The sequence below is a fragment of the Meles meles genome, chromosome 12, assembly GCF_922984935.1.
Source record: "Meles meles chromosome 12, mMelMel3.1 paternal haplotype, whole genome shotgun sequence".
Classification (NCBI taxonomy): domain Eukaryota; kingdom Metazoa; phylum Chordata; class Mammalia; order Carnivora; family Mustelidae; genus Meles; species Meles meles.
The window spans coordinates 69,272,761-69,297,215 of record NC_060077.1 but is presented as its reverse complement, the minus strand read 5'-3'; the positions used below and the strand labels follow the sequence as shown (position 1 = coordinate 69,297,215).

General features: G+C 41.4%; 1 protein-coding gene across 1 annotated transcript in view; it reads right to left on the bottom strand.

Moving 5' to 3' along the window:
• Window positions 1-24,455, bottom strand: part of KATNAL2 (katanin catalytic subunit A1 like 2) — a 66,516-nt gene that overhangs the window by 2,309 nt on the left and 39,752 nt on the right. The window contains exons 9-13 of the mRNA XM_046025420.1: window positions 22,812-22,910; window positions 20,800-20,863; window positions 20,483-20,601; window positions 14,110-14,201; window positions 11,830-11,940 (exon numbers count right to left, since the gene is read on the bottom strand). Coding sequence (XP_045881376.1) covers window positions 11,830-11,940; window positions 14,110-14,201; window positions 20,483-20,601; window positions 20,800-20,863; window positions 22,812-22,910 — 485 coding nt within the window. The remainder of the gene's footprint in view (window positions 1-11,829; window positions 11,941-14,109; window positions 14,202-20,482; window positions 20,602-20,799; window positions 20,864-22,811; window positions 22,911-24,455) is intronic.

Sequence of the window (24,455 nt, the reverse complement as noted above, 5' to 3'; positions counted from 1 at the left end):
AGTGAGTTATTATTCCTGACAATAATTTGGGCACTCTGGGAAGTACATTAATTCTTCCCAAACTCTCTCACATTCTGGAGTGAATGACTGTCTCACGCCATTGCTCTGCAGAATTCAAAAGAGCAAAGCTCCTTCCATTGTGCCCAACGGAAATGTGGCCCTTTGAGCCCTGCATGCCTCCTTCTCCCAAAACACGGTCAGGCCAGGTTTATACAATTTTGCATCTGCAAGCCAATTCACTAAACTTCTTAATATAAAATTTCCAAACAGAGAAGTGGAATAAAGCAATGGATATCCACAAACCTTCCATCTTGACTCAACAGTAATGAGCATTTTGTCATATCTGCTTCATATCTGTTTATCCAGTGAAATCATTTCAAATTACGTCGTGAAACCCCACCCCTAAGTGCCTTAGCATGCATTTCCCCCAATAAGAACATTTTCTTACATAGCTTCAATACTATTATGACACCCAACAGAATTAACACTGATTGCGTAATATGTCTAATGCTCATTCCATATTCAGATTTCTCCAGTGATTCCCGAAATATCTTTTCCAACCCAAATCTAATCAAGAATCATGCATTACATTTCGTTATATCTCAAATCTCTTATAATCTAGACCAGTCTCCTTGCCATTTCTTTAGACTTTGCCTTGACCAAGATAAGGCACATTCTGGACTCTCCTGATGTTTTCCTCACGGTATCCCTGACCTCTAAGATGGAATTTAGATTAAAAGCTTAATTAGAATCGGGGTAATGATTTTTGGCAATTATATTTCATAGATGATATGTTTTCAAATTCATTATGTCGAGATCCACATGTTAGCATGTCTCACAATTAGTCATGTGGTGTTCAGTTACTGGGATCATCTGTTGACCTCCACTGTAAAGTAATAAGTATCCTATGTACAATCTCTGGCACTGTGTACATACCTCTTTTCCCATCCCCTTTCAATTAGTGGTTTTAGCTTCTCTTGATGATCTTTGAATTGGTTATTTCATAAGAGTGGTGCAAAATCATGATTTAAATTTTTTTTTCATTCCAAATGTATTTATTTGGCACTATTTGGTAAAGTAGAGCTTCCCCTCATTAACTGGGGCTCTTTGGTTACCTTGAATTACTGTTCCTATTAATAGGTGATTTTGCGTGTGAGTTTGTAAATTCTTTATATGTTAAAATTTCACGTTCTTAGACAGGAGGGCAACATCTATTTGATTTCCTGTACAGAAATTAGGTGATGCCTTTCTGTATCAGCAGATGTTTCTCACTCATAAAGACACAGATGTCCAGCACGTGTTCCTGTTCTTCTTACTCTCATTCTGAATCTCTGTCCTGATAGTCCCTTTCGCATCAGAAAATGAAAACACCCTTTCAGGGAACGTATGTGAGTCCTAATTTCGGGTGACTAGATTTTTTAGAGATTCTGTTTTTTTTCTTTACTTGTTATTCCTCCAGTCCTAAGCTGAGAATCCAGAGTCTGGGGGTGCTTCCGCAGCCATAACAATCACCTCTTGCTTTTTTGTATCCGCTTTGTTCTTTATCGTACTCGCCCCGTTGAAATTTCATTTCACATCTGAGACCCAGACCCTCTCCGTCTGTGCAGCCACTCCCCCTCTCAAGACCAAGATTTCTATTCAAGGCACAGGGTCAAGAAAATGTTGCACAAGTTGAGGAAACTATTTTTTTGTATTTGAAATATGAATAAAAACTGTTGCTATGGAGTAGTTCTAAGCGGCAGGCACTGGCTTTAGCATTTTATAGATATTAACTCACTGAATTCTCACAACAGCCCTATAAGGTAGGTACTATTTTTTAAGCCATTGTAAGGTGAAGAAACTGAGGCACAGAGGTTGAGTAGCTTGCCTGAGGTAAGAAAGTTAGAGAACAGTGGCAGGGGACTTGAACCCAAATGGTGAGATCCCAGGGCCTGTGGCTCGGGTTCTGGTCTCATGCCAGCACCGTGACTGTAAGCAGACTGCCGACTGCGATCATGATGAAGTCTCAGGACCCCAAGAACAAAGAGGATTGTAAAAGCTTCCAGAGACAAAAAAACAAGTTACAGACAAAGGATCAGTAATAAGTCTTCTCATCAGCAATGCAAGACAGTAAGAAAAAATAGAGGGACACCTTCAAACTTCTGAGGAAAAATAATTTCTAATGTAGAAGTTTACATCTTGATCAAACAACTAAGGGGACAGGCTTAAGTTACGTTCAACACGCAAAGCCTGCAAGTATATACCTCCCATACACTCTTTCTCAGGAAGGTACTAGAAGACCAAAGAGAGAGCATAAACCAAACCAAAGGGCTTCATGGGATTCAAGAAACAGAAAGGAAAGGAAATCTCCAGGATGATCAGGTGGGCTCCCTGGGTCTCCTTATTTACTGGGTGCAGAGGAACATCAGGTCAGTTTGGTGTTACAAGAAGGTTCTGGCAGACCAGGCACCAAGAAGATGAAATCGAATACCAGGTATGTCTGAATGAACTCAGAGCGGATCGAGACAGCAGAGAGTTGTGGCTGAATGGGAGGAGAAGGTGGGAAAGGAAAGGAGGGCAAGAAGGAAATTCTAACAGAGGAGAAACCATTAAACTCACATTTTAGGAGTTCAGTTCGGCAATACTGACCATTGCCAAGTGTGTTATCAGTGCTAAGTCTTCAAAATACAGAATTTAATGAGACGGATTCTCTCCTTATAAGTAACTAGAGGCAATACTGGGGAGGTTTTGGCCTTGGACTGCAAGAATGTTGGTCCTATAAATATCAAAGATAAAAATGGGACTTGAGATCTAAAGGACTAAAACCCAGGAAGGAAACAGACTACCCTGAAGGAAATTATAGAGCTGGGGATGACAGGCAGTTGGCATATTTCTTTTCAAGGCCTCTCCCTGGAACAGCTGCCCCTCCTGCAAACGCAGGGGACTGCCAGAAGGAATGTTCTTTTGTAGGGTACCTTCTCCTGGGTCTCCCCATCCCATCTAGAGTGACTTCTTATTGAAGGGAAGACCAGATCCCCAGAATGCCTTAGGCAAATGGAGTCATGCAGGAGGTGGGAAACAATACCTCACTATAGATGTCTGTATTGATCAACTAATGCCCTAAAGCAAGAGATTTACCTCAAAACTGCTTGTGGGCACCAAATAAGTGCAACTCTCTGACAGCAGGGTCTGATGAATGCACTTTTAATGACATCAATAATCATATAATCATACAAGGGAGGAAACAAAGGACAAATGGAATGTGCCCAGGAATTATTCTTTATGCCAATACAGTTATATGAAAAAATTTAATGTGTGGCAACCAGAAAACACTCCCTTTAGCTCTTACACTTTGATTTGACTAGTTATTCCCTTCTCATGTGTCCTCTATTTTGCATCTCTGGTACCTTCATCACCTCGGAAGGCAAAAGCAACTAGTAAGAGTGACATGAGACACAGCAGAGCCTCACAAGGCCTCAGGCCTGGGCTGCTGGGCCTATGCTCACTGGCCTCCCGGGCAGTTGCCTGGGCCCTGAGGCCTTGCTTCCAAGCCCCCGGGTCTGCTCCAAACCTGAACTCAGGGCCTCTCCTCAGCCCTTTGCCTGTCTCCCCTGTTAAACTGTATGGTTCCTGGAACAGAGTTAATTCCAGATTTTACAGAATTTTGAAACAGAACATAATTCTATTTCACTCATTCAATAGCTAAAACACACTAAGCTCCCTGCTCAGCGGGGATTCTGCTGCTCCCTCTCCCTCCGTCCTCCCCTTGCTCATTACAGGCTCTCTCTCTCTCTCTCAAATAAATAAATAAAATCTTTTTTAAAAAAGAAAAGATGTTGTCTCCATGTGGAGTCTCCAGCCTCTCATCTCCAGAGACGACTTCTCATTCTGAGGTGTGAATTCACAAGCCTGAGACAAGAGTCTCCAAGTAGGAAAGTCTGGAGCAATCGGTTCAGTTTATGCCCTACTGATATTTGGGTTTAGAGCATCATTTCTTTATAATAAAGAGTAAAAATTACTTCTAATTACCATAATAACAAAGAAGATATATTCCCATTACTCTTACCGGCAAATATTTTATCAATAATCTATTATAAAAATAGGAGGATTGTTTCCAGCAAGTGAAGAACTCTAGATATCCAGAAATCTCTTGTTATAAAGCCCCTTTTTAAAACGATGAATTATAGGAAACACTTTTTGAAAACACAATAAATGAGCCCACAAGGAAGCAGGGCCAAAATTCTTGAGGACTAAAAATGAAGAAGATGAAAACCAACACTGAGCATTTGAAGCTGAAGCTGTGGCTGACTCGGGGTGTTTGCCTCTTCGTTACAAAAAGGTTTGGATCCGAAAGTTACATGTGGGAGAGCATGGAGGGTCTTGGGCCCATTCAAGATGAGAGGTGGAATCAAGGCCCATTACATAAAACAACTAGAGGCACATCCTCTAGGAAAGGGTGGGTTAGAAAAATATGTCCACTACCAAGAAAGGAACAGAAAAGCTATCTGTCTTGCTCTTCAGGCAAAAGTCTTCCTTCGTAATTCAGAACTACATACGTACCCTCATTGGCATGATCAGAGAGACCTTAAGCTGAGGACTAGCTTAAAAGGGTCTAAAGCTTAACACAGTCAAATACAAATTTTCTCTGCAAGGGCACATGTAAGACTCAGACGGAGTCCCCTTCATTAAATGCAAGCTCACCATCTAAAATTAAGAGACCTTTATAACAAGCCACCATGAATGAAAGCAGGAGAAACTAACAGAATTAGATTCCACTGACATGGAGCATAAAATTGTTGTGTTTAAGATGTATAAAAGATAAAAGGGAGTCAAGGAGAAGAGAGGAGACTTTCACTTCTGGCCAAGATGGAATAGCCCACCCTCTCAGAATCAAAAATCCCTGGACACGATACAGCAAACAAATACCAGGAAACGGCGAAGGATAGAAAGGAGGAGGAGGACAGGCTGGGCGCCTCGGGACTTGAGGGATGATGTGGCAGTGGCTTCTGTGGGTTTTCTTTTTGCCTCTCACATATCCCCAGTAGGGTATTGGGGATTCCCGTTAACGTTCCCAGGCAAAAGCCCATTCTCTTTATCCAAAAGACTATGAAAACCTTTTTTGATAAAACCTGCCCTACTCCAGCCAGACAGTAAAGGAAAAAAACTACTTTCCACCTAGGAGTATCCATGGGGAGGAGCTGGGAGCTTGAGTCATGGTGGGTAGAGCATGACCCAGTAGGTTGAGGCCATATTAAAACTCTCAAGAAAAAGAAAAGGAAAATCAAATCAATTATGGCCTACCCATACAGTGGAACTCTATATGGAATTGGGTAGATTTTCAAACTTGACCACAATATATGAAATAAAAGGAAAAAAAAAAAAGCCATATAAGAAAATAATATGCATCTACAGAGTGATGGCATTTTTTATCATATGTGTGTGTGTGTGTGTGTGTGTCTGTCTGTCTGTCTGTCTACACTGCACACACAACACTCTGGCAAAGTTTAGATTTGCCAAGGTACAGCTCTAGGGGACCATTCACTTTCAAGCAATACTGAAGCATATTCTATGTTTTTAATGAGCATGTATTACTTTTCTGCAGAGCTGAAGCAGTAAAACTATTCCCTCTTTGGGAAGAAAAAAATTACCCCAGAAAGCTACATAGGCAACAAATGATAATAACAAAACCACTTGCACCAGAAGACCTATACAAAGAGGCTAATAATACCTGTGTCATAGTGATAAAATTATGAGTGCTTTTTTCCAGCTCTTAAATTTCCCATAAAACAGTTATATTAATTATATAATTTATAAAATTTAGTTTTAAAATTACAGTTCACAAGTCAGCCTGCGTCATTAAGAAGAAAGAGTAATGCCACGGTAGATCCAGGTTGGAAGACAGAACCAAACAAATGGAGTAAGAGGTGAACTGGACAAGAGCAAGGTTACTAGTAAGCAACCTCCTGCTCAGCCAGTCCTGTGCCTTCCCCACTGCACCTATCCAGGCACCACACCCTTCTTTCCTGGTTGTGTTAGAATCACCCATCAACCTCACGTGGAGGATCATGGACTCGATACTGTTGCATGGGATAGTGGCGTTATATATGGACAGAAGCAATTTCAAGCAAAACAGTTTGACCACTAGTAGGCACAAAAATACAATGAACAATAAAAAGCCTGCAAGCATGACTGAATGCAATTGCAGTGAAAAGGATGCAATCATCAGAGTGAGTTCACGCAAACCACTGACTCCCAAAGCATTCTCAAATGGAAAACTGGTCTTGTGAAATGCTCCTTGAGGAAAGGATTCCAGGGTCAAACAAGTATGGAAAGTGCTGCTTGCTCAGCACTTTCTCGAAGCTTCTCTAGGAAAGTCACAACACACAATAACATCTTAAAGGCACTGAGAAGTTCTGTCATGTGGGAAACCAGTTGAACTATCTTTAATTCAGTATCTCTTGAGCTTATTAGGTCACTAGATTCTATCCTTGGATAATGCTTACTGACTTATGACAAACTACACAGAGAAATGTTGATCTAGAGTGTGATGATAGCAAAGGCATGAGGCTTTTCCCTAGAGCGCATGAGATGCATGGAGAGATTGTGGAACGAACTGGGGTTGTGTGTACTGAGCTCTTCAATCCCATGCACACATTTTTATAGAAATATCTCATCAGAGAGGAGACAGCTCCTACAGGAAGAAGTCAGTTCAAGAACTTACATAAGTAAGAATTTAAAGAACTTACTTATGTAAGTTCTTGAACATTCCCAGTGCAATAATCTCGGGGATCTTATGCTTCCTTCTGAATATCAGGCTTGAGGCTTACTTGTTTTTAATCCGAAGTTGGGTCATACTCAGTGGTGTTTAGTTTTAACAAGGATAGCGAACCCTCTAGCCCTTCTGCAGAAGGAAGTAGGAGATGAGCTTCATCATGCTTCACACATAAAATTTTCACACCTTATTTGTACAAACTACCATCAAGTTAAATAGACATCTAAAGATGGTGTTTGCCTTAATGACCCTGTTCAGTATTTTGTTTCCCTCTAGGCTCTTAGGCCTGAGTTTGTGCATACTTAACAATTGAGGCGGGTCAAATTAGCCCTAATTGTGCTCACTAAACATTTCTTACGTGGCTGTTATTTTAATGATAATATATTACAAGTGCAACATTTGTTATTCTCCTCATTGCTGATTTACACATCGAATGACACAGCCGCAGTTATTTCTTGCTTCCTTCTGGTCCTTTCTGTGATGCTATAAATGAGGGAAGGTGCCCCTTGGAGGGGCGGCTGCACGCTGTCTCACTGCTGAGAAGGGAGAAATGACCAACCCTTTGAGACAGATGGACTCCCCCCATGGAAAATGGTAAGTTAACGAGTAGTAAACGATAGCCTTGTGCCCTGAAACATGCTATGGGTGAGAACTAACCATGAAGAATCTCTTTGGGGATTTTAAGATTGGGTTTTTATATAGTTTGGTATCATTTAGTTATTTCCCCCAGAAGGACATTCTGCTTTAATCAGATAATTTTGTTCCCTCATGTAAGACCCTGAAGCCAAGATAAAGTTCTGTTCCAATAGCCTTAATAAGAATGAGTATCTCCTCACAGATGGACTTGGACAGTATGTAGCAAGGAGCTTAAAAACCATCCATGTCCTTTTATATGGTAATCCTACTTCCAGAAATCTGTCCTAAAGAAAAAAACCAAATTTTGGTCAAAGATTTTTTTATTCAAGGAAGTTCATTTCAGTGTTATTTATAATAGAGAAGAGTTGGGAGCATCATATATGTTCAACAGGAAAGGAATGATTAACTAAATTGTGGTATATTCACATGTGGGAATTTTGGACAGCCATTACAAAATCCAATTTTCAAGGATTATTTAATGACTTTGGAAATGTTCTCACTATAATGTTAAGTAATGAAAGCAGGACACTAGTGGGAATACAAAATGTACAACCTCTATGGAGGGAAATTTGGCAATCTCTACTATAATTTCATGTACATTAACCCTTTGACCTAGCAATTCTATTTCCAGGAACCTATCCCAGAGATACACTGGCAAATACACAAAGTGATATATGTGCACCATTATTCACTGCAACGTTATTCATAATAGCAAGAGTAGGAATAACCCAAATGCCCATCACCGGGGTGATGACGGGGATAGATTATCATAGGCACAAAATGGAACATACGCAGCTATAAAGGGAGTAAGAATGAACTTTCTGCTCAGAATATTTTGTTCAGAAAAAAATCAAGTTACAGAACAATTTATATCATACGCCACCTTTTGCGTAACCAAATTCAATTATTTTTTAGAGTTAAAAGAAACCTTGAGAGTTCATCTGTGGAGCAGGTGACCATTTGTCTCTATTTAATGTCTGTCACTTTCTTCTGTTCGGTGAGTCTCAACTGGGAGGATCTTACTGCCCAGGGAACATTTGGCAATGTCTGAAAACAAATAATTTTTGTTGCAATAGGGAGCAGTGCTACTGGTGTCTAGTGAGGCAAGGCCAGAGATGCTGCCTCGCATCATACAATGCATAGGACAGGCCCCCACAAAGCATTATCTGGCCCAAAATGTGAGTAGTGCTGGGGTGAAGAAATCTGGATTCAGCACTTCCATTTCAGGCCAGTGTGTACCGTCATGCCATCAAAATGTTGCTGTCATGAGAGTACTGGTATTATTACTGAGAAACTCTGTTGCATACACAAATACAAAATACATCTATCTACATCCTAGGATTGAGTGAATATTAATTATATTAATGTTAAGAAATAAGATTTTCACAATTAGAGAAAAGGTACAAATATAAAATCAAATAATTTAACTAAAGCTCTGGTAATCTTAAATTTGAATGAGAAATATTAATAAGAAGTCATTATTTGCTTCTTTTTAAAACTATGTATTTCCCTAGTTCTGCCCAATCAAAAGGCCAACAAAGAATGATAATCCGGTTAGCAAGGAGTGCAAGGATACAGTAAGCACGATCTAGACTCTTCAGACGTATTACAGGACAGTTTCCCTGACGATCAAGTCAATGGCAAGTGGGAGGAAAAGGGAGGAGGTCTGTTCTAGATCAAAGGATGCTTAAGGGAAATTACAAAATGCAAACCTTGTTTGGATATCAATTCAGTAAATTAATTGCAAAAAGACATCTTAGAACAATCTGGGAAATCTGAAAATACACTGGGTAGTAGATGATATGGAGGAACTGGTGTTGATTTTGTTGGGGGTAGTAACGGCATTGTACAGTAATGGAAGAAAATGTCCTTTTTTAGAAAGATGCGTACTGAGGTGTATTTGTGAGAAGTGACATGACGATAGGGACAGAACAATCTGGGATATATTTTAAGGTACTGTAGCAAAACGAGGGAGGGGGCAGGAATAGATTATATCAGTGGACAAGGGGTGCCTGGGTGGCTCAGTCAGCTAAGCATCAGCCTTCAGCTCAGGTCATGATTTCTGGATCCTGGGATCAAACTCGGTGCTGGGCTTCTTGCTCAGTGGGGAACCTGCTTCTCCCTCTCCTTCTGTGCGTGCTGTCTCTCAAATTAAAAAATCTTTAAAAATCAATCAATCAGGCAAGATGTTAGTTACTGAAACTGGGAAATGATGGGAGCTTTCTCCTCTTCTTCAGTGTCTGGAATTTTTCGTAGTAAGTTTTTTTTAGAGCCCAGCATTGCTTAAGGATGGGTCAGAAAGAATATATTGGTTCCACGGTACATTATAATGATGTAGGCAAAGCCACGTATTTGCCATTTGCCAAGATGGGGGGCAATTCTTTCGGAAAAGCCTTCTAAGACTTCTTTAATATTTGATTGATAGCCTTTTTTTTTCCTTCTCTGATCATTTTAGTTGGTGTTTACCAAAAATTGATCACCTCAGGGAAACTGTGGCAGAACAGTAACTTCCTCAACAAAGTCCTACATATTCCCTAGGAGTAGAAGTTTCTCTTTTCCCGTAGAAAATGTGTAGGTCCCCCCAGGGAACACGGATGTTCCCGGAGCCATACACAGACCCTCTGCAGTTGAGTCCCACATCCCCTGGGATAGGAGTAAAGTACTTATGATCAACCCTATTTCAAATGGATGAAGCAATGGAGATTCTTTCTCTGAGGGATTTCACAATCACATTTAAATGACAGTTCTCTGCTTGGACTTCACTTTAATATTGTATGTAAATACCTCTATCATGAACACATAAAGTGCTGATCACCTTACACATTAGTGAAGTCTTATAAATTTGAGGGGAGTTGGAGCCAGGTTGAAATTAAGAATATATTTAAAATAACAGATTACGTGTGAACATCTTTTCAGTGACTTCTTTGGGAACTTAGATGACCAGCAAGAGAAACAGCAGAAGAATTTCTCTTTCATCTTTGAGTGTGGAAACAGAAATGGGTGGGGTAGGGGTTAGTGGGGGGATAGTGTTACAAGTCCCAGCTCTGAGGGGCGCCTGGGTGGCTCAGTGGATTAAGCCGCTGCCTTCGGCTCGGGTCATGATCTCGGGGTCCTGGGATCGAGCCCCGCATCGGGCTCTCTGCTCTGCAGGGAGCCTGCTTCCTCCTCTCTCTCTGCCTGCCTCTCTGCCTACTTGTGACCTCTCTCTCTGTCAAATAAATAAATAAAATCTTTAAAAAAAAAAAAAAAAAAAAAACAAGTCCCAGCTCTGTTGCAGATTTGCTTTTGACTTTGGGTGGATTGACCTTCCTTGACTTTGGTCCCTGTCTTTGAATGGGAAAAATAGCATTTCCTTACCTGTCTCCTGTCTTACCTACAGCTCAAAAGAAATAATGTATGTGAAATTATTCTTGGAACTAAAAAGGGATTATCATTATTTTTTTTAGATACACTCTCCAAGTAGATATTGTTTTTCCCTAGTCAAACTCTCTTATTTCCCAATTCCACTTCTAGAACTGTTCTTAAACCACTCTGGGATACAATTTGAATAAAAGACTCTGTGACTAGTTATATTTTCAATTAGAGATTATTTAGCTTTCTATTTACTATGCAACATTAAAGATTTTCCTAATTTAAAAAAGAGTTTGATTTTAATACTGTTAAAGTATAAGCATATTATTTCTGGAATATTCCTTGAATCCTGCCTGAAGATTTTAGCATTTTATAGTTCTCTGCCAAAGCCCTACTTAAATAGAGTAAATAATTTGACTTGAAACTCAAAATATATGTCCATTTTATTTTTTTTTTTAAGATTTTATTTATTTATTTATTTGAGAGAGAGAGAGAGAGAGAGAGAGAGATCACAAGCAGGGGGAGAGGCAGAGGGAGGGGGAGAAACAGACTCCCCTCTGAGCATGGACCCTGACATGGGGCTCAACATGGGACCTCGATCCCAGGACCCTGAGATTATGACCTGAGCTAAAGTCAGACACATAACCAAGGCACCCCAGAATGTCCATTTTAAATATGTTAGTGATAGTCCTGGCCTATGTTCCTTCGATTAAGGCAGATTCTTTCCTGGTACAGATAGTAAGGACTGAGGACTTGACCAGGAAAGTAATCTTCCAGGGCAGGAACAAAACCATGAGACTTTGCCCAAAACGGTCAACATAGTGTCTTCATCCGTACACACTGGCTCACGAAAATGTATCAGGGGGCACCTGGGTAGCTCAGTCGGTTAAGCATTAGAGTGTCTTGGCTCAGGTCATGATCCCAGGTGGTGGGATCGAGCCCCACACAGGGCTCTGCACTCAGCGGGGAGTCTGCTTAAGACTCCCTTTCCATCTCTCTCTGCCTCTCCCTGCTGCGCGCCTGCACACACTCTCTCTCAAATTGATAAATCTTTTTAAAAAATGTATTCAAAATGTACTAAGATCTCTTACCATGGCAGGTTAGAGGCTGCTAAGACAAACACGAGATCTTCTGAGCGAGCCAGCCCATCCATTTGCACCAGTAACTCTGTCTTCATCCGAAGGCTTCCTTCATGTTCTCCGCTACAGAGAGACACAGGGGTGAGATTATCGCAAGACATGGAGCCTTTGCTTCTAGGACAAGACTGGCACTCACATCAATGACTGTCCCCATAGAACAGGTTCCCTGTCTCATTCTAAGGAGCCACTCGTACTAGGGTTGGAGGAAACAAACAATTTGGTACTATTTTCACATAGAGGGTGATAGAAAGGAAGTAAATGAATATAGTGATGATATTGAAAAGAAAACCAAAGGCTGGCAGTGAACTAGAAAACAGCTGAAAGGTAAGACAGTCGCCCCAATGGACTTAAAGCAACCATGTGCCCCTGCAGCTCTATCTGCCCTTGGTAAACACGGTATAATTGAGAAGAATCCTTCCATTTTGGTAGCAGGCATGAAAGTACATTTATACACAGTATTTCCTTTAGTATAATTTGTGGATATAATCTATTGAAGAGGAGAAATGAGCTACCACGATGAATCTGCTTCATTCTCTTCTAATAAGAGACAAGACGATGACGCAGAAAGTATGCTTGCCCCACACAGCAGATGGGGGCTTTCTTCTGTGCAAATTCACCCTCTGAGCCCCTCCTCCATCATGGCCAAGATGCCTCCAACAAGAAGGACCTCACTACAGGACCTAACAGTGTAGACTGGCTCTAAGTACTGACTACATTCAGCAGGCTCTCCTTCCTCTTTTTTGTAGAGATTGAAGTAAAAGGACAAAAAGAATCCGTTTCTTGCACCACACGACAGCCAGCCTCTCATCTCTGCATGGGCACCGTGGCAGCATAGATTAGGTATGTGGTTTCTTTTTTAAGAATTGTGCCACTCACCACAAACTGCCTTGTCCTAAGAGAAAGGACAGTCTCACAGCATAGTTATATCTTTATTTATCAATTACTCATAATTAATCTTTTAACATGATATGACCCATGAAGTCTTCAGAGCATCTGCCCTTATTCCCTAACCCTTTGAAGACGCTAGTTTTAGGGTCCAAGTTCCAGACAAGGAAGCTGACGTCCCACACAAACCCTGGAGCACACCCTTGAATAGCTGATGCAATTCCCCAATCAGCCTGTTCAGAGCTGTGGGGAGCCCTGGGAGCGGAGATGGACCAAGTGAACGAAGAACAAGCACACAGGTCACTCTGGTGAGGCAGGCCAGGTGGGCCAGCTCTTTGCAGAGGTAACGACCAGTAAGGTGGTTGGTCTGTCTGGTGGGTGCCCAGCCGGGTGCCTATGCACTGGTGTGCTCCCATTAGGTCCTGAAGAGAGAGACAGGGTGTCCCAGCCTGGGGCTCACTAGCACCCATTAAGCCATGGCAACTGTCCCATTTCAATCAGTGCCGTCAATGCCGTGCCTCTTGGGTGCATCTTAATGGTTGCTTTACCATTAGGAAAATGATTTTCAATAAGTAAAATTTCATAAATTATATTGTAGTTATACGTCCAAGAAGCTAAATATTTGCCTTTTATTACTATTAGTTCAGCCTTGATAATGGACCATTAGAGGCCATTAATAAATGCAGCTGTGTTGAGATTTGCCAGAGATACGTTTTTCCAAGCCAGGTTTAGTAAAAAGTTTCAAAGAAGAACACTTCTGACAAAGATAGAAAGACTTTCTTAAAACGCACACACACGGGAGGCTCACTGCAGTCTGAGACGTGTGCTTTCCTGCTGGGGACATTAGTGGACACTTCGTCTTTAGAGATAGCATATGTGACGTATTTAAAATCAGGCTGAGCCACAACCTGATGTCACAGAGAAGTAGTGGCTTCCCCGGCCTCACACACCTTGTCAAGGACTGCCCCTTGGGCCTTAGCCTTTGCAGCCCCATTCCCCACAGGCAGCCCCTCTGGCTCCAGAGGCGGTGGTCACAGGCAGCTATTCTGGGCCAGCGAGACCGTGATGGCAGCCTGGGATCATGGGGCTGGGTGATCTTCAGTCCTGAAAACCACTCTGTGGGGAAAGGGGGAAGGGAGGATGACATTTCCTCCGGTTATAAAAACTACTTAAATCAGCTATTCAGTTAACAGGATCTAATTTAAAGACCTTTCCATGTGTCTGCAGAAAATTTGTGGGCTTATTAATAGGCTCATTCTGCTGGTAAATGTCGATGGGCTTCCGACCATCAAACACACTTACAAGAGGGGAGAAGTGATGACCAAAAAAACCCCCCCTGTCTGTTACCCAGGAGCCGTGCCTCTCTGACTCATCACTGACTCCAGCTCGTCCAGGAAGATGGTGGAGGGGGCGTGATAGCGGGCAAGTTCAAATAACACCTGGGAGGGAGAAAAGTAACCACATGTTCAAATTCATATACTTAAGTTCAAGTTCACTGATGCTCCCAGAGATTAAAAGCTTAGGCTGGCTGTACTATGAAGCATTTATGCTACACTCTGTTCTTCCACAATAATTTTATGATCATTGCAATTATTTCTCCTTAGCAAAACCCCATGGATGGTCCAATTATTTGTACTTATTACTTGATAAGATTAGAGCCAGAGAGAGTTAGTGGTTAGCTCAAGGTTACTAACCATAAGTGGGAGAGCTTAAGATAAAACTCAGTGCCTGAGCTTCTAGTCAGTCAGTTAGCCCCTGAGACTCCCTGCCAATCACATGTTCCTTAAGGACACAAAAGCCTTGGAATGTAGAAAGTCATTTGGTGATTTTCCCTTAACCTTTAGGGACAATGAAGGTTATTCTCACAAGGAAGAACTGTAGGGAGTGGATGCAGTTCCTGTGTTGGGTAACAAGGCTGAAGAATTTTGCCCCTCTCTGCTCCCCAGATTACTCTATGGGGTCCCCATACCACTCCAAACACTGCTGTTTGGTAGGCTCAGGTGCTTGAAGGCAATTCCCAATTGAAAAAAAATGTTCCATTCCAAAATAAAATATTATAGACTGAACAAGAACAGGAAAGCAGCCAGCAAAAGAACAGACATATAAAAACAAAATAAAGAGCTCTAAAGGGAGATGTGGTGGTGATGAAAAGAGTATAAAAAACTAAACCTTTTTTTTTTTAACCTTGAAACTGATCTCTTGAGCACCATATACAATTCTTCACTGCTTGATCGGAGAAAGCAGCAGAGATTTAGAAAAGAATAGAGGTTCTTTAATAGGCATAGGGGATTTGTTCTCCATGTCACTTAGCACTAGCAAAGCACCACAGAACAAATAAGAGGAGAAGAGCCCAGAGAAGGCCAGATTGTGGCTTTCCTGAGTAGTGGCAGGTTATCCCTTACAGGTCTCCCTGTCACTGAGCCAGAAACAGCTCACCTTCACCGCTGCTTGCATGTGTGGTATGACCATGCTCATCCTCAAGTGTTTTCCTTTCACAGAATCCTACTTCGTTTGGCCGAGACAGTTGGCTCAGCCTAATGAACTGAGGGAACACTGCCAATGCTGGGACATACATCACAAATGCCTCTTAGACACTATAGAGACCCTCTCATTAGAAGCCAGAAACTTGTTTCACTTATCTCCAAAAAAAAAAAAAAAAAAAAAGCCCCAATATAACTGATATTAAGGATGTCGCAACAGCAGCAATCTACCCAATGAAAAGTGGAATATCAGAACTCTTTAATAGAACCACACGTGTTTTTAAGGTGCTCCCTAAGGGGCAGAGAGACTGAGAGGCTCTAAAAAAACAAACAACCAGTTGGAAGGAGAACCACATCTGGAGCCCATTTCTCCATATTGACCACACCACTGCTCTTTCCAGTGCCAGAGAATATATAGAATTCCAGGTAAGTGCTCTGGAAGCATTAGTCTAAAATTTTCTAAAGTACTTGGAGGAAGTTAAATCATATGATTGGGGGGCAGGGGAGAGTGTTGAAAGATGTAAACACCAACAGGTGTGTGCATTTGCTGAAGAGACCACTCAACTCTTCAACAGCATCAATTCCTAGGAGGCAAGAACATTAGGAGGGGAGGGAGGAACATAACCCAACAGTCCCCTATAAATAACTCTTTAATTGGACTAGAAAGAGAAACAAATGGTAGGAATGTGTCTCTGATTTAGAGGAAGATTCTGAAGGGCTCTCTTTATCTGAAAGTTTCATAGTAAAGATCTTGACAGCATGAGCAAGATTTTCCAGGTGAGGATCCTTCTAAGAGCTCAGAAATTAACTTCTGAAAGGACAGAAGATCAGATCCTTCAAGGTTAGCAGAGGTTATCTGTTTTCCTCCTGAATCATTTTTTTAAATATCCAAAACCAAAAATGTGTTTCACAGAAAATAAGAAAATATAAATATCTTCTAAACTTATAAGAAGATGCTCAAGTTCATTCAGAATTAAATAAATGCACATTTGAGCACTGAAATATTATGAGATTGACAAAGATTTTTAAATTTGGGTTCTACACAGTGTTGACAAGGGTGGGGGAAGCAAACACACATCACTGATGGGTGTGCGAGCTGCTGCAATGCTGTTGTCAGGCAATTTGGCAATCGGTGATTTTTCATTCTCTCTGACATAGCAACTTGACTTCAAAGAAATGGTCCTACATTACTACACATGCAAGGACATGTATATAGTGAGATTGTTTCCTGTAGCTTTGTTCATGACAGCAAGAGACTAGAAACAACCTAAATGTCCATTAAGAAAAGACTGGTTAAATATATTTTGGTATACTCAGGCAAGGAAATGCCATGCAGACTTATAAAAGAACTGTTCTGTCTATAATAGTGTAGAAAAATAACCAAGTTATATTGTTGAGTGTGGGGGAAAAACCAAAAGGTATAGAAGGGTATTGTGTTCTCCTCTATGATTCTGATGGATTCCTGCCTCACATTGAGGTCTTTGATCCATTTCAAAGTTTATCTTTGTGTATGGTGTAAGAGAATGGTCAAATTTCATTCTTCTAATATAGCTATCCAATTTTCCCAGCACCATTTATTGAAGAGACTATCTTTTTTTCCACTGTATATTTTTCCCTGCTTTGTCAAAGATTATTTGACCACAGAGTTGAGGGTCTATATCTGGGCTCTCTACTCTGTTCCACTGGTCTATGTGTCTGTTTTTATGCCAGTACCATGCTGTTTTGGTGATCAGAACATAGGTAGTAACCTCTTCAATATCAGCCACAGCAACTTCTTTCAAGATATGTCTCCAAAGGCCAAGGAAACAAAAGTGAAAATGAATTTTTTGGGACTTCATCAAGATCAAAAGCTTTTGCACATCAAAGGAAACAGTCAACAAAACAAAGAGACAACCCACAGAATGGGAGAAGATATTTGCAAATGATAGTACAGACAAAAGGCTGATATCCAGGATCTATAAAGAACTTCTTAAACTCAATACACACAACACAGATAATCATGTCAAAAAATGGGCAGAAGACATGAACAGATACTTCTCCAATGAAGACATACAAATGGTTATCAGCACATGAAAAAATGTTCATCATCACTAGCCATCAGGGACATTCAAATCAAAACCACATTGAGAGACCACCTCACACCAGTTAGAATGGCCAAAATTAACAAGACAGTAAACAATGTGTGTTGGAGAGGATGTGGAGAAAGGGGAACCCTCTTATACTGTTGGTGGGAATGCAAGTTGGTGCAGCCACTTTGGAAAACAGTGTGGAGATTTCTTAAGAAAATAAAAATGGAGCTTCCCTATGACTCTGCAATTGCACTACTGGGTATTTACCCCAAAGATACAGATGTAGTGAAGAGATGGACTATCCATACCCCAATGTTCATAGCAACAATGGCCATGGTCACCAAACTGTGGAAAGAACCAAGATGCCCTTCAACGGACGAATGGATAAGGAATATATGGCCCATATATACAATGGAGTATTATGCCTCCATCAGAAAGGATGAAAATACAACTTTTGTATCAACATGAACAGGATTGGAAGAGATTAATGCTAAGTGAAATAAGTCAAGCAGACAGAGTCAAGTATCATATGGTTTCACTTATTTGTGGAGCATAAGAAATAACATGGAGGACATGGGGAGATGGAGAGGAGAAGGGAGTTGTGGGGAAGGGGGAAGAACCATAAGAGACTATGGACTCTGAAAAAACAATCTGAGGGTTTTGAAGGGGTGGGGGAGGTGGGAGGTTGGGTGAGCCTGGTGGTGGGTATTATGGAGGGCACGTATTGCATGGAGCACTGGATGTGGTGCATAAGCAATGAATTCTGGTACACTGAAAAGAAATTTAAAAAAATAAAAATTATACAAAAAACAAAACAAACAAACAAAAAACTCAGTAAAAGAAGGGTATTGTGTAGTATGTTCCTACTTGTATTTAATAAGGAAGGAGACATGGATGAAGTTGTTGGTCTTAATATAGATACAGATAAATGTTCTAAAAGGCTGCATTAGCAGACTGTAATAGTTGCCTCTAGGGAGAGGACTCAAGGATCTATATTCCCTTTTGTACCTTTTTTTCTTCCCAAAAATACTAGTTATTTTTAAAAATATTTATTTATTTTAGAGAAAGAGAGGGAGCATGAGTCGGGGGAAAGGGAGAGAGAGAATCCTTCAGAAGACTCCCTGCTGATTGTGGATCCTGATGTGGGGCTCGATTCCAAGGACCCTGAGATCATGACCTGAGCTGAAACTGTCAGCCACTTAATTGACTGAGCCACCCAGATGCCCCAACACTAGTTCTTATTTATTTATTTATTTATTTATTTATTTATTTTTTTATTTGACAGAGAGAAATCACAACTAGACAGAGAGGCAGGCAGGCAGAGAGAGAGGAGGAAGCAGGCTCCCCGCGGAGCAGAGAGCCCAATGTGGGGCTCGATCCCAGGACCCTGAGATCATGACCTGAGCCGAAGGCAGAGGCTTTAACCCACTGAGCGACCCAGGCGCCCCTATTATTTTTTAAATATATGGTAAAGGAAGGGAAGAACTTGGGGAAGGACTCATTTCCTCACCCTTAGAATCCTAACAAAATAATACTGAAGCAAAAGATAACTTCAGTTAAATAAAATGCTCACAGAATGGAGAGTCCCTGTTAAATGACTTTTCTGTATCCAACACTAAACAAGATAATTCTTTTAGTAGTTTCAGTCTTCGTTAAGAATATTCATAAGAGGGTGCCGGGGTGGCTCCGTGGGTTAAAGCCTCTGCCTTCAGCTCAGGTCATGATCCCAGGGTCCTGGGATCGAGTCCCACATCAGGCTTCCTGCTTGGTAGGGAATCTGTTTCTCCCTCTGCCTCTCCCACTGCTCATGCTTGCCCTCTCTCTCACTCTCTGTCTCTGAAATAAATGAATAAAATGTTTAAGAAAAAGGAATAGTCATAAAATATTTGAATTTATTCTTCTGTTTAGAGGAGTCCTGTCCAGGGGATATAATATAATCTTTCTGTGAGCTCCTTGCAGTGTTTTGTGTTCACAGTTGTAAACACCACTTTTCATGACAGGAGAGAAATCTAAACTGATTCTGGGGGCATCTTGTAAAAGTTTTATTGTTCTTCCGCCCATAGAAATGGAATGTTAAAAAAAGAAAAAGTCTTCGGGCTGATGAAGATTTTATAGTTAGTTGGATTTTAACTAATTGACATCAACCTAACTAGAATCACATAGATCCCACAAATTTAGGAACAGGTGAGTTCCAACCCCACCTTTAGACAGGCACTAAGGTAGATTCAAAGAACAAAGAAACAGATGTCAACGTGGATTTCCACGAATTACAATCATGAAGCGGTGATAAGAATTGTAAAAACTTAACTTGAGAAAAGAATCAAAGTAATAAATGATAGGCCATTTTAGGTAAATCAATCCTATAAAAATATTCTATGATGACTTCCAAGTAAGCCGTAATATTTTGAAAATGAATCATCCAAGGGAATGTAACTTAAGCATAATATTTTAGAGTAACTTCCTTTCAGAAAATATACAGTATTTACATTGACTTGGTATTGATTACTTTCCAGGCATTCTACAGAATTCAACAGTTTAACAGGATTTCTGAGAAGGACCCACCTTACATTGAGGTGTTAAATCATAAACAGATGTTCTCTTAAGGTGACCAGAAAGTATAGTAAAATTTTAGAGTATAAAATTTTATATTATATTTTATATAAAATATATTTTCTATTTCTCTCCTAAGGAGAGGAAAAAACTGTAAGTCTATGGGGCACTGTGGAGGAAAGTTGCTGAGAGCATCTGAGAAAAGATAATTGTTTTCAATTTCTTGATTCTCTAGTGTGGGCACTAGCATATGTAGTAGCTTCTCAATAAATGTTAGCTGAATAGACTGCACATGCTTAATAGTAAATGTTTCTTGGAGGAAGAAAAAAAAAATTCCACTTTTAAATAACCTTTATCCCGGTTTCCATTCCTAAGCTACAGGAATCAAAAAAGCACCGTTGGTCACATCCCCAAAGGAAAGGAGATCATGTTTTGCTGATGGGAACAGGATTAATATCCACATATAATAGTCAATCTATCTCCTGGGCTTTTGGTAATCAAAATCCAGGATAAATTCTAGCATACAAATAGCTTAAAAACAAATAAGCTCTAACATCATGTTGAACCACTGTATTCTGTTGGAGCTTATTGTAAAAAAAATATAAAATCAAGAATTCCTACCCGAACGAGTTTTTCTGAATCCCCTCTCCATTTGCTGACAATGGTAGATGCAGAAATGTTAAAGAAGGTGGTTTTACACTCCGTGGCCACAGCTTTAGCCAGTAAGGTCTTTCCTGTGCCTAGAGACACATGAGGATAAAATGTGAGTGACCCCGGCACTCCATTCCTCTGCTCACAGATAGAAGTCAGTGTCCCAAGTGGAAAAGGAGATGGCTACCCAGCAGTCCTTAGCCCCCCGCCTGAATGAGGACAGACAGGCCAGCTCACCCTCGGCATCCACACTTCAGATCAAGACCAAATCAGAAAGATTCCTTTACCTGGAGGACCATACAGCAGTAGTCCTTTCCAGGGGGAAAGGATTCCCGTAAACAGCTGCGGGTACTATGGAAACAAGGAACAAAGATGAGGTTTAGAATCAGTCTGTCAGCCGGCACACCCTCAGCACAGACAAATGAAGGAAGCTGGGGAGAAACACAGCACGAGTCGGGTCTTCCTTTTGTTGAGGCTCACTGCTTCTGTTTACATCTTACTTCTCCCCATTTTACTTTCACACTTAATAGCAATGCCCGGCTTAATTTTTGTGGCTTTTTAAAGGAGCAGTATTTTTTTTTTTTAAGGAAAAGAATGGCATATGTGGGTACTTTCCTCCTCTGTTACAATAGTTATTTCCTACATACATAACATCATTTCTCCTGGAGTTCTGTGTACAGAGTACTTGGCAATCTTTGGAATGTTGTGAACCAGGAATGCCCTTTAAGATAAACACTAAAACCAACCAACAACGGTGTATGCGAATAAAGCACAAAACTATGGCAAAGCCTGATTTAGAAGTCGGGAACATTCAGTGCTGAATGCCTTGTGAGACACTGACTCCAAACAGGATATGCGTGGACTTCCATATTCCACTAACTTCCATGATTCTCTCCCATTAGTTAAAATCCAGACAGTCGGGAGCGGTAGGTGGAGCTGATAGAGAACAAGGGAGAAGGAAAAACGATAGTGAAATTGTAACTAGCTCTTGTTTTCTTGCTGAGGCTGTTGCCAAAATCTCCATGCCATCACACACAAAGCTTATAACACCATGGAGACGACAAGTCCAGAGCTCCAATGAGATGCTCCAGCCTTTCCCAGAAGACTTGTACTGTAGAGCCACTCAGAGGAAAGAGTGAATAAATTTCTAAATCTGAATGCCAATAGATTTCTTACCTCCCATGTCTGAATACAGGTAGAAAACGGGGGAGACCATCCAGATTTACTGACTTTTATTTCATTAGACCAGAAGCAGCCAAAATTTAGGGTCTGCATTCTTATCTCAGTGTTAAGAATCAATAGATTATTCAATACAACAAATGTGTAATCTTGACTGCGGGAGATCACAGAAAATGGCCACAAATTGGCTGCAGCTCCTTCCACCAAGAGAGTATATTTCTCCGACACTCGAATCTGGACTTGGCCCTGTGACCTTGGCCAATGAAACATCAGCAAATAAAAGAAGAGACTTGAAAATATAAAAACTATAAGAAGAGACGTGAAAACTGCTGCTGGATTGGCACCTGCCCTTTCTCGCTTCTGTCTGGGAAGTCTGCGCCACCACGGGAACAAGACTGGGCCTGCCCGCTGGGGGAGGAGAGGCACGTGGACAAGTCTCAGTCATCCTGTCCATGCCGGCTTTCCCAGGCTCCAGCCCAAACTGCCTACCGCCACCCAGACTGCCTACCAAATGCACGACGTTTTGGGGTGGCCTGTTATGCAGCCAAAGCTATGGGGGTACACAGACCTTCTCATCACACTTGCAAACCCAACATGGAATGTCTTGTTTTTCTGTTTTCCTTCCTGTTTCATGAACCGCTCCGCACAAAGACTTGTCAGGAAAGAGCAATGAGCATGAAACAATGGCTTTACTGGCCAGTGCCCTGGAAGGGGCTACCTGCTATTTACAAATAGAACCCTAGATGAAGGGGGTCGGGTGGGAGGGGGATCCATAGAAACAAAGTGAGAGGCCCTCTCCTGCAGGAGGCGTTTCTACTATAGTAAGTATATTTTTAGGGAGGCGGGCTAATTTGAACCAATCTGTAGGAACTGAGAAGTCTTAGATCTAAAACGATCACTTGAGCAGACCCCGCCCTGACCCAGTATGTAACGTGATTTCAAACTGCCTGGAGTGGCCTGGGCCTTGGTACTTCAGTGTTTAACCAAATACCGCGACACAGCCCAGAAGTGAAGGCGATGACAGAAGAACACCCTGTCCTCTTCCTGATGGGTGCGTGACATGCGGTTTGTCCGGTGGACAGTGAACAGGAACCACCCCCAAGAGGCTTCCCATCCTTACCCTGATAGGGTACACAACAGCTTCCTTGACTAACTGCTTGGCTGCATCGAGTCCAATAATGTCATCCCACTTGATGTTTGGATTATGGAGATAAATGTCCTGCAATGCACATTTGATCATTTTGTTAGAACCAATGTTTTCCTCCACAGCTGTAATAAACACAGGGGCAGCAGAGCACTTGACTTACAATGGGGCATAAAGGGCTGGTGATTAAAAACTCTGCATATTAGATATATGTGTATATACACGTGGTAATTACGGGCTAGTCACCAAAATGGATGCCATGAACGTATTCAGTGATTTTTTTCCCCCAAGAGGAGATTGATGAGATAATACGGTACTTTTAAGAGGAAACAAAATCTCCTAACACTGGACTATACCTGTCTTCAGTCAATAGCAAACCATGCTGATTTATGACTGTAATCAAAGAAGCTACAGAATGTGCCTTCAAATTACACTGGCTTTTACTGCAAAACGGAGTTCCCAACCAGTACCTGGCCTCGCCTGCCCCTTGATCTCGCAAACGCTTTTTTGTGGCCTAAAAGAGATAATGCCCCTCTGAAACCAATTTCTCCTTTCCCCCAGTGATCTCTCCCTACTTTCCATCAGGAGCAATTGCTTCTACAAAATTCAAGGAAGCCAACAAGCAAGCAAAAGTGCGGTTTGCCCTCTCCTAGTGGAACCCTGTAGCCACCATCCGGGACAATCGATTAAGGCAGCCTTTACTGATAACTGATTTACAGTTTCCAAACTTCAGTTCCACAGGACGCCTCAGAACAGCCACTCAGGGCCTTTCTCAGTAGGAGCTGTTCCAGGCATAGTGAGTATCAAGAGTCATATCAGAAAAGGCTTCCTTTTAGGAGTCAATTGGAGGGACTGTAGAACAATCTGGTAACTATTTTTATATTTGGTTAATTTTTTAAAATATTTATTTATTTGAGAGAGTGTGTGCACCTGATTGGGGGGAGGGGCAGAGAAAGAGAATCTTCAAGCAGACTCCCCGCTGAGCGTGGAGACCACCTCAGGGCTCAATCTCAGGACAGTGAGATTATGACCTGAGCCGACACCAAGAGTTGGACACTTAACCTAAGCCACCCAGGCACCCCCATATTATCTAATTTTTAAATGATACATACACATGTTTTAAAATATAAAAATATGTTTTTTCAGTGCTGGTGAGATGTTATGTCTCCATCCCTGTCCCCTGTCCTCCCACATCCTTCCACCATGGCTGACCACTTTTATTAGAGAAAGTATTCATAGAAGTGATTTTGGTAGTGCCTAATAGGCATGATCCTGTGATACAGCGACAGAGAAAGGACCCCATCTTCCAGAAAAATCTTGGGAGAGTGCCCCCTATTTTTAGATTGTGGATCTGCAGGCTAGCCTACCACCCACTCACATTCTTTTTTTTTTTTTTTAGATTTTATTTATTTATTTGACACAGAGAGACAGGGAGAACAGGAACACAAGCAGGGGGGTGGGAGAAGGAAAGCAGGCTTCCCACCAAGCAGGGAGCCCCATGCAGGGCTCAATCCCAGGACCCTGGGATCATGACCCATGCTGAAGGCAGAAGCTTAATGACTGAACCACCCAGGCACCCCCCTCTCACATTCTTCTTACCACAGTTTCTTAGGAAAAGCT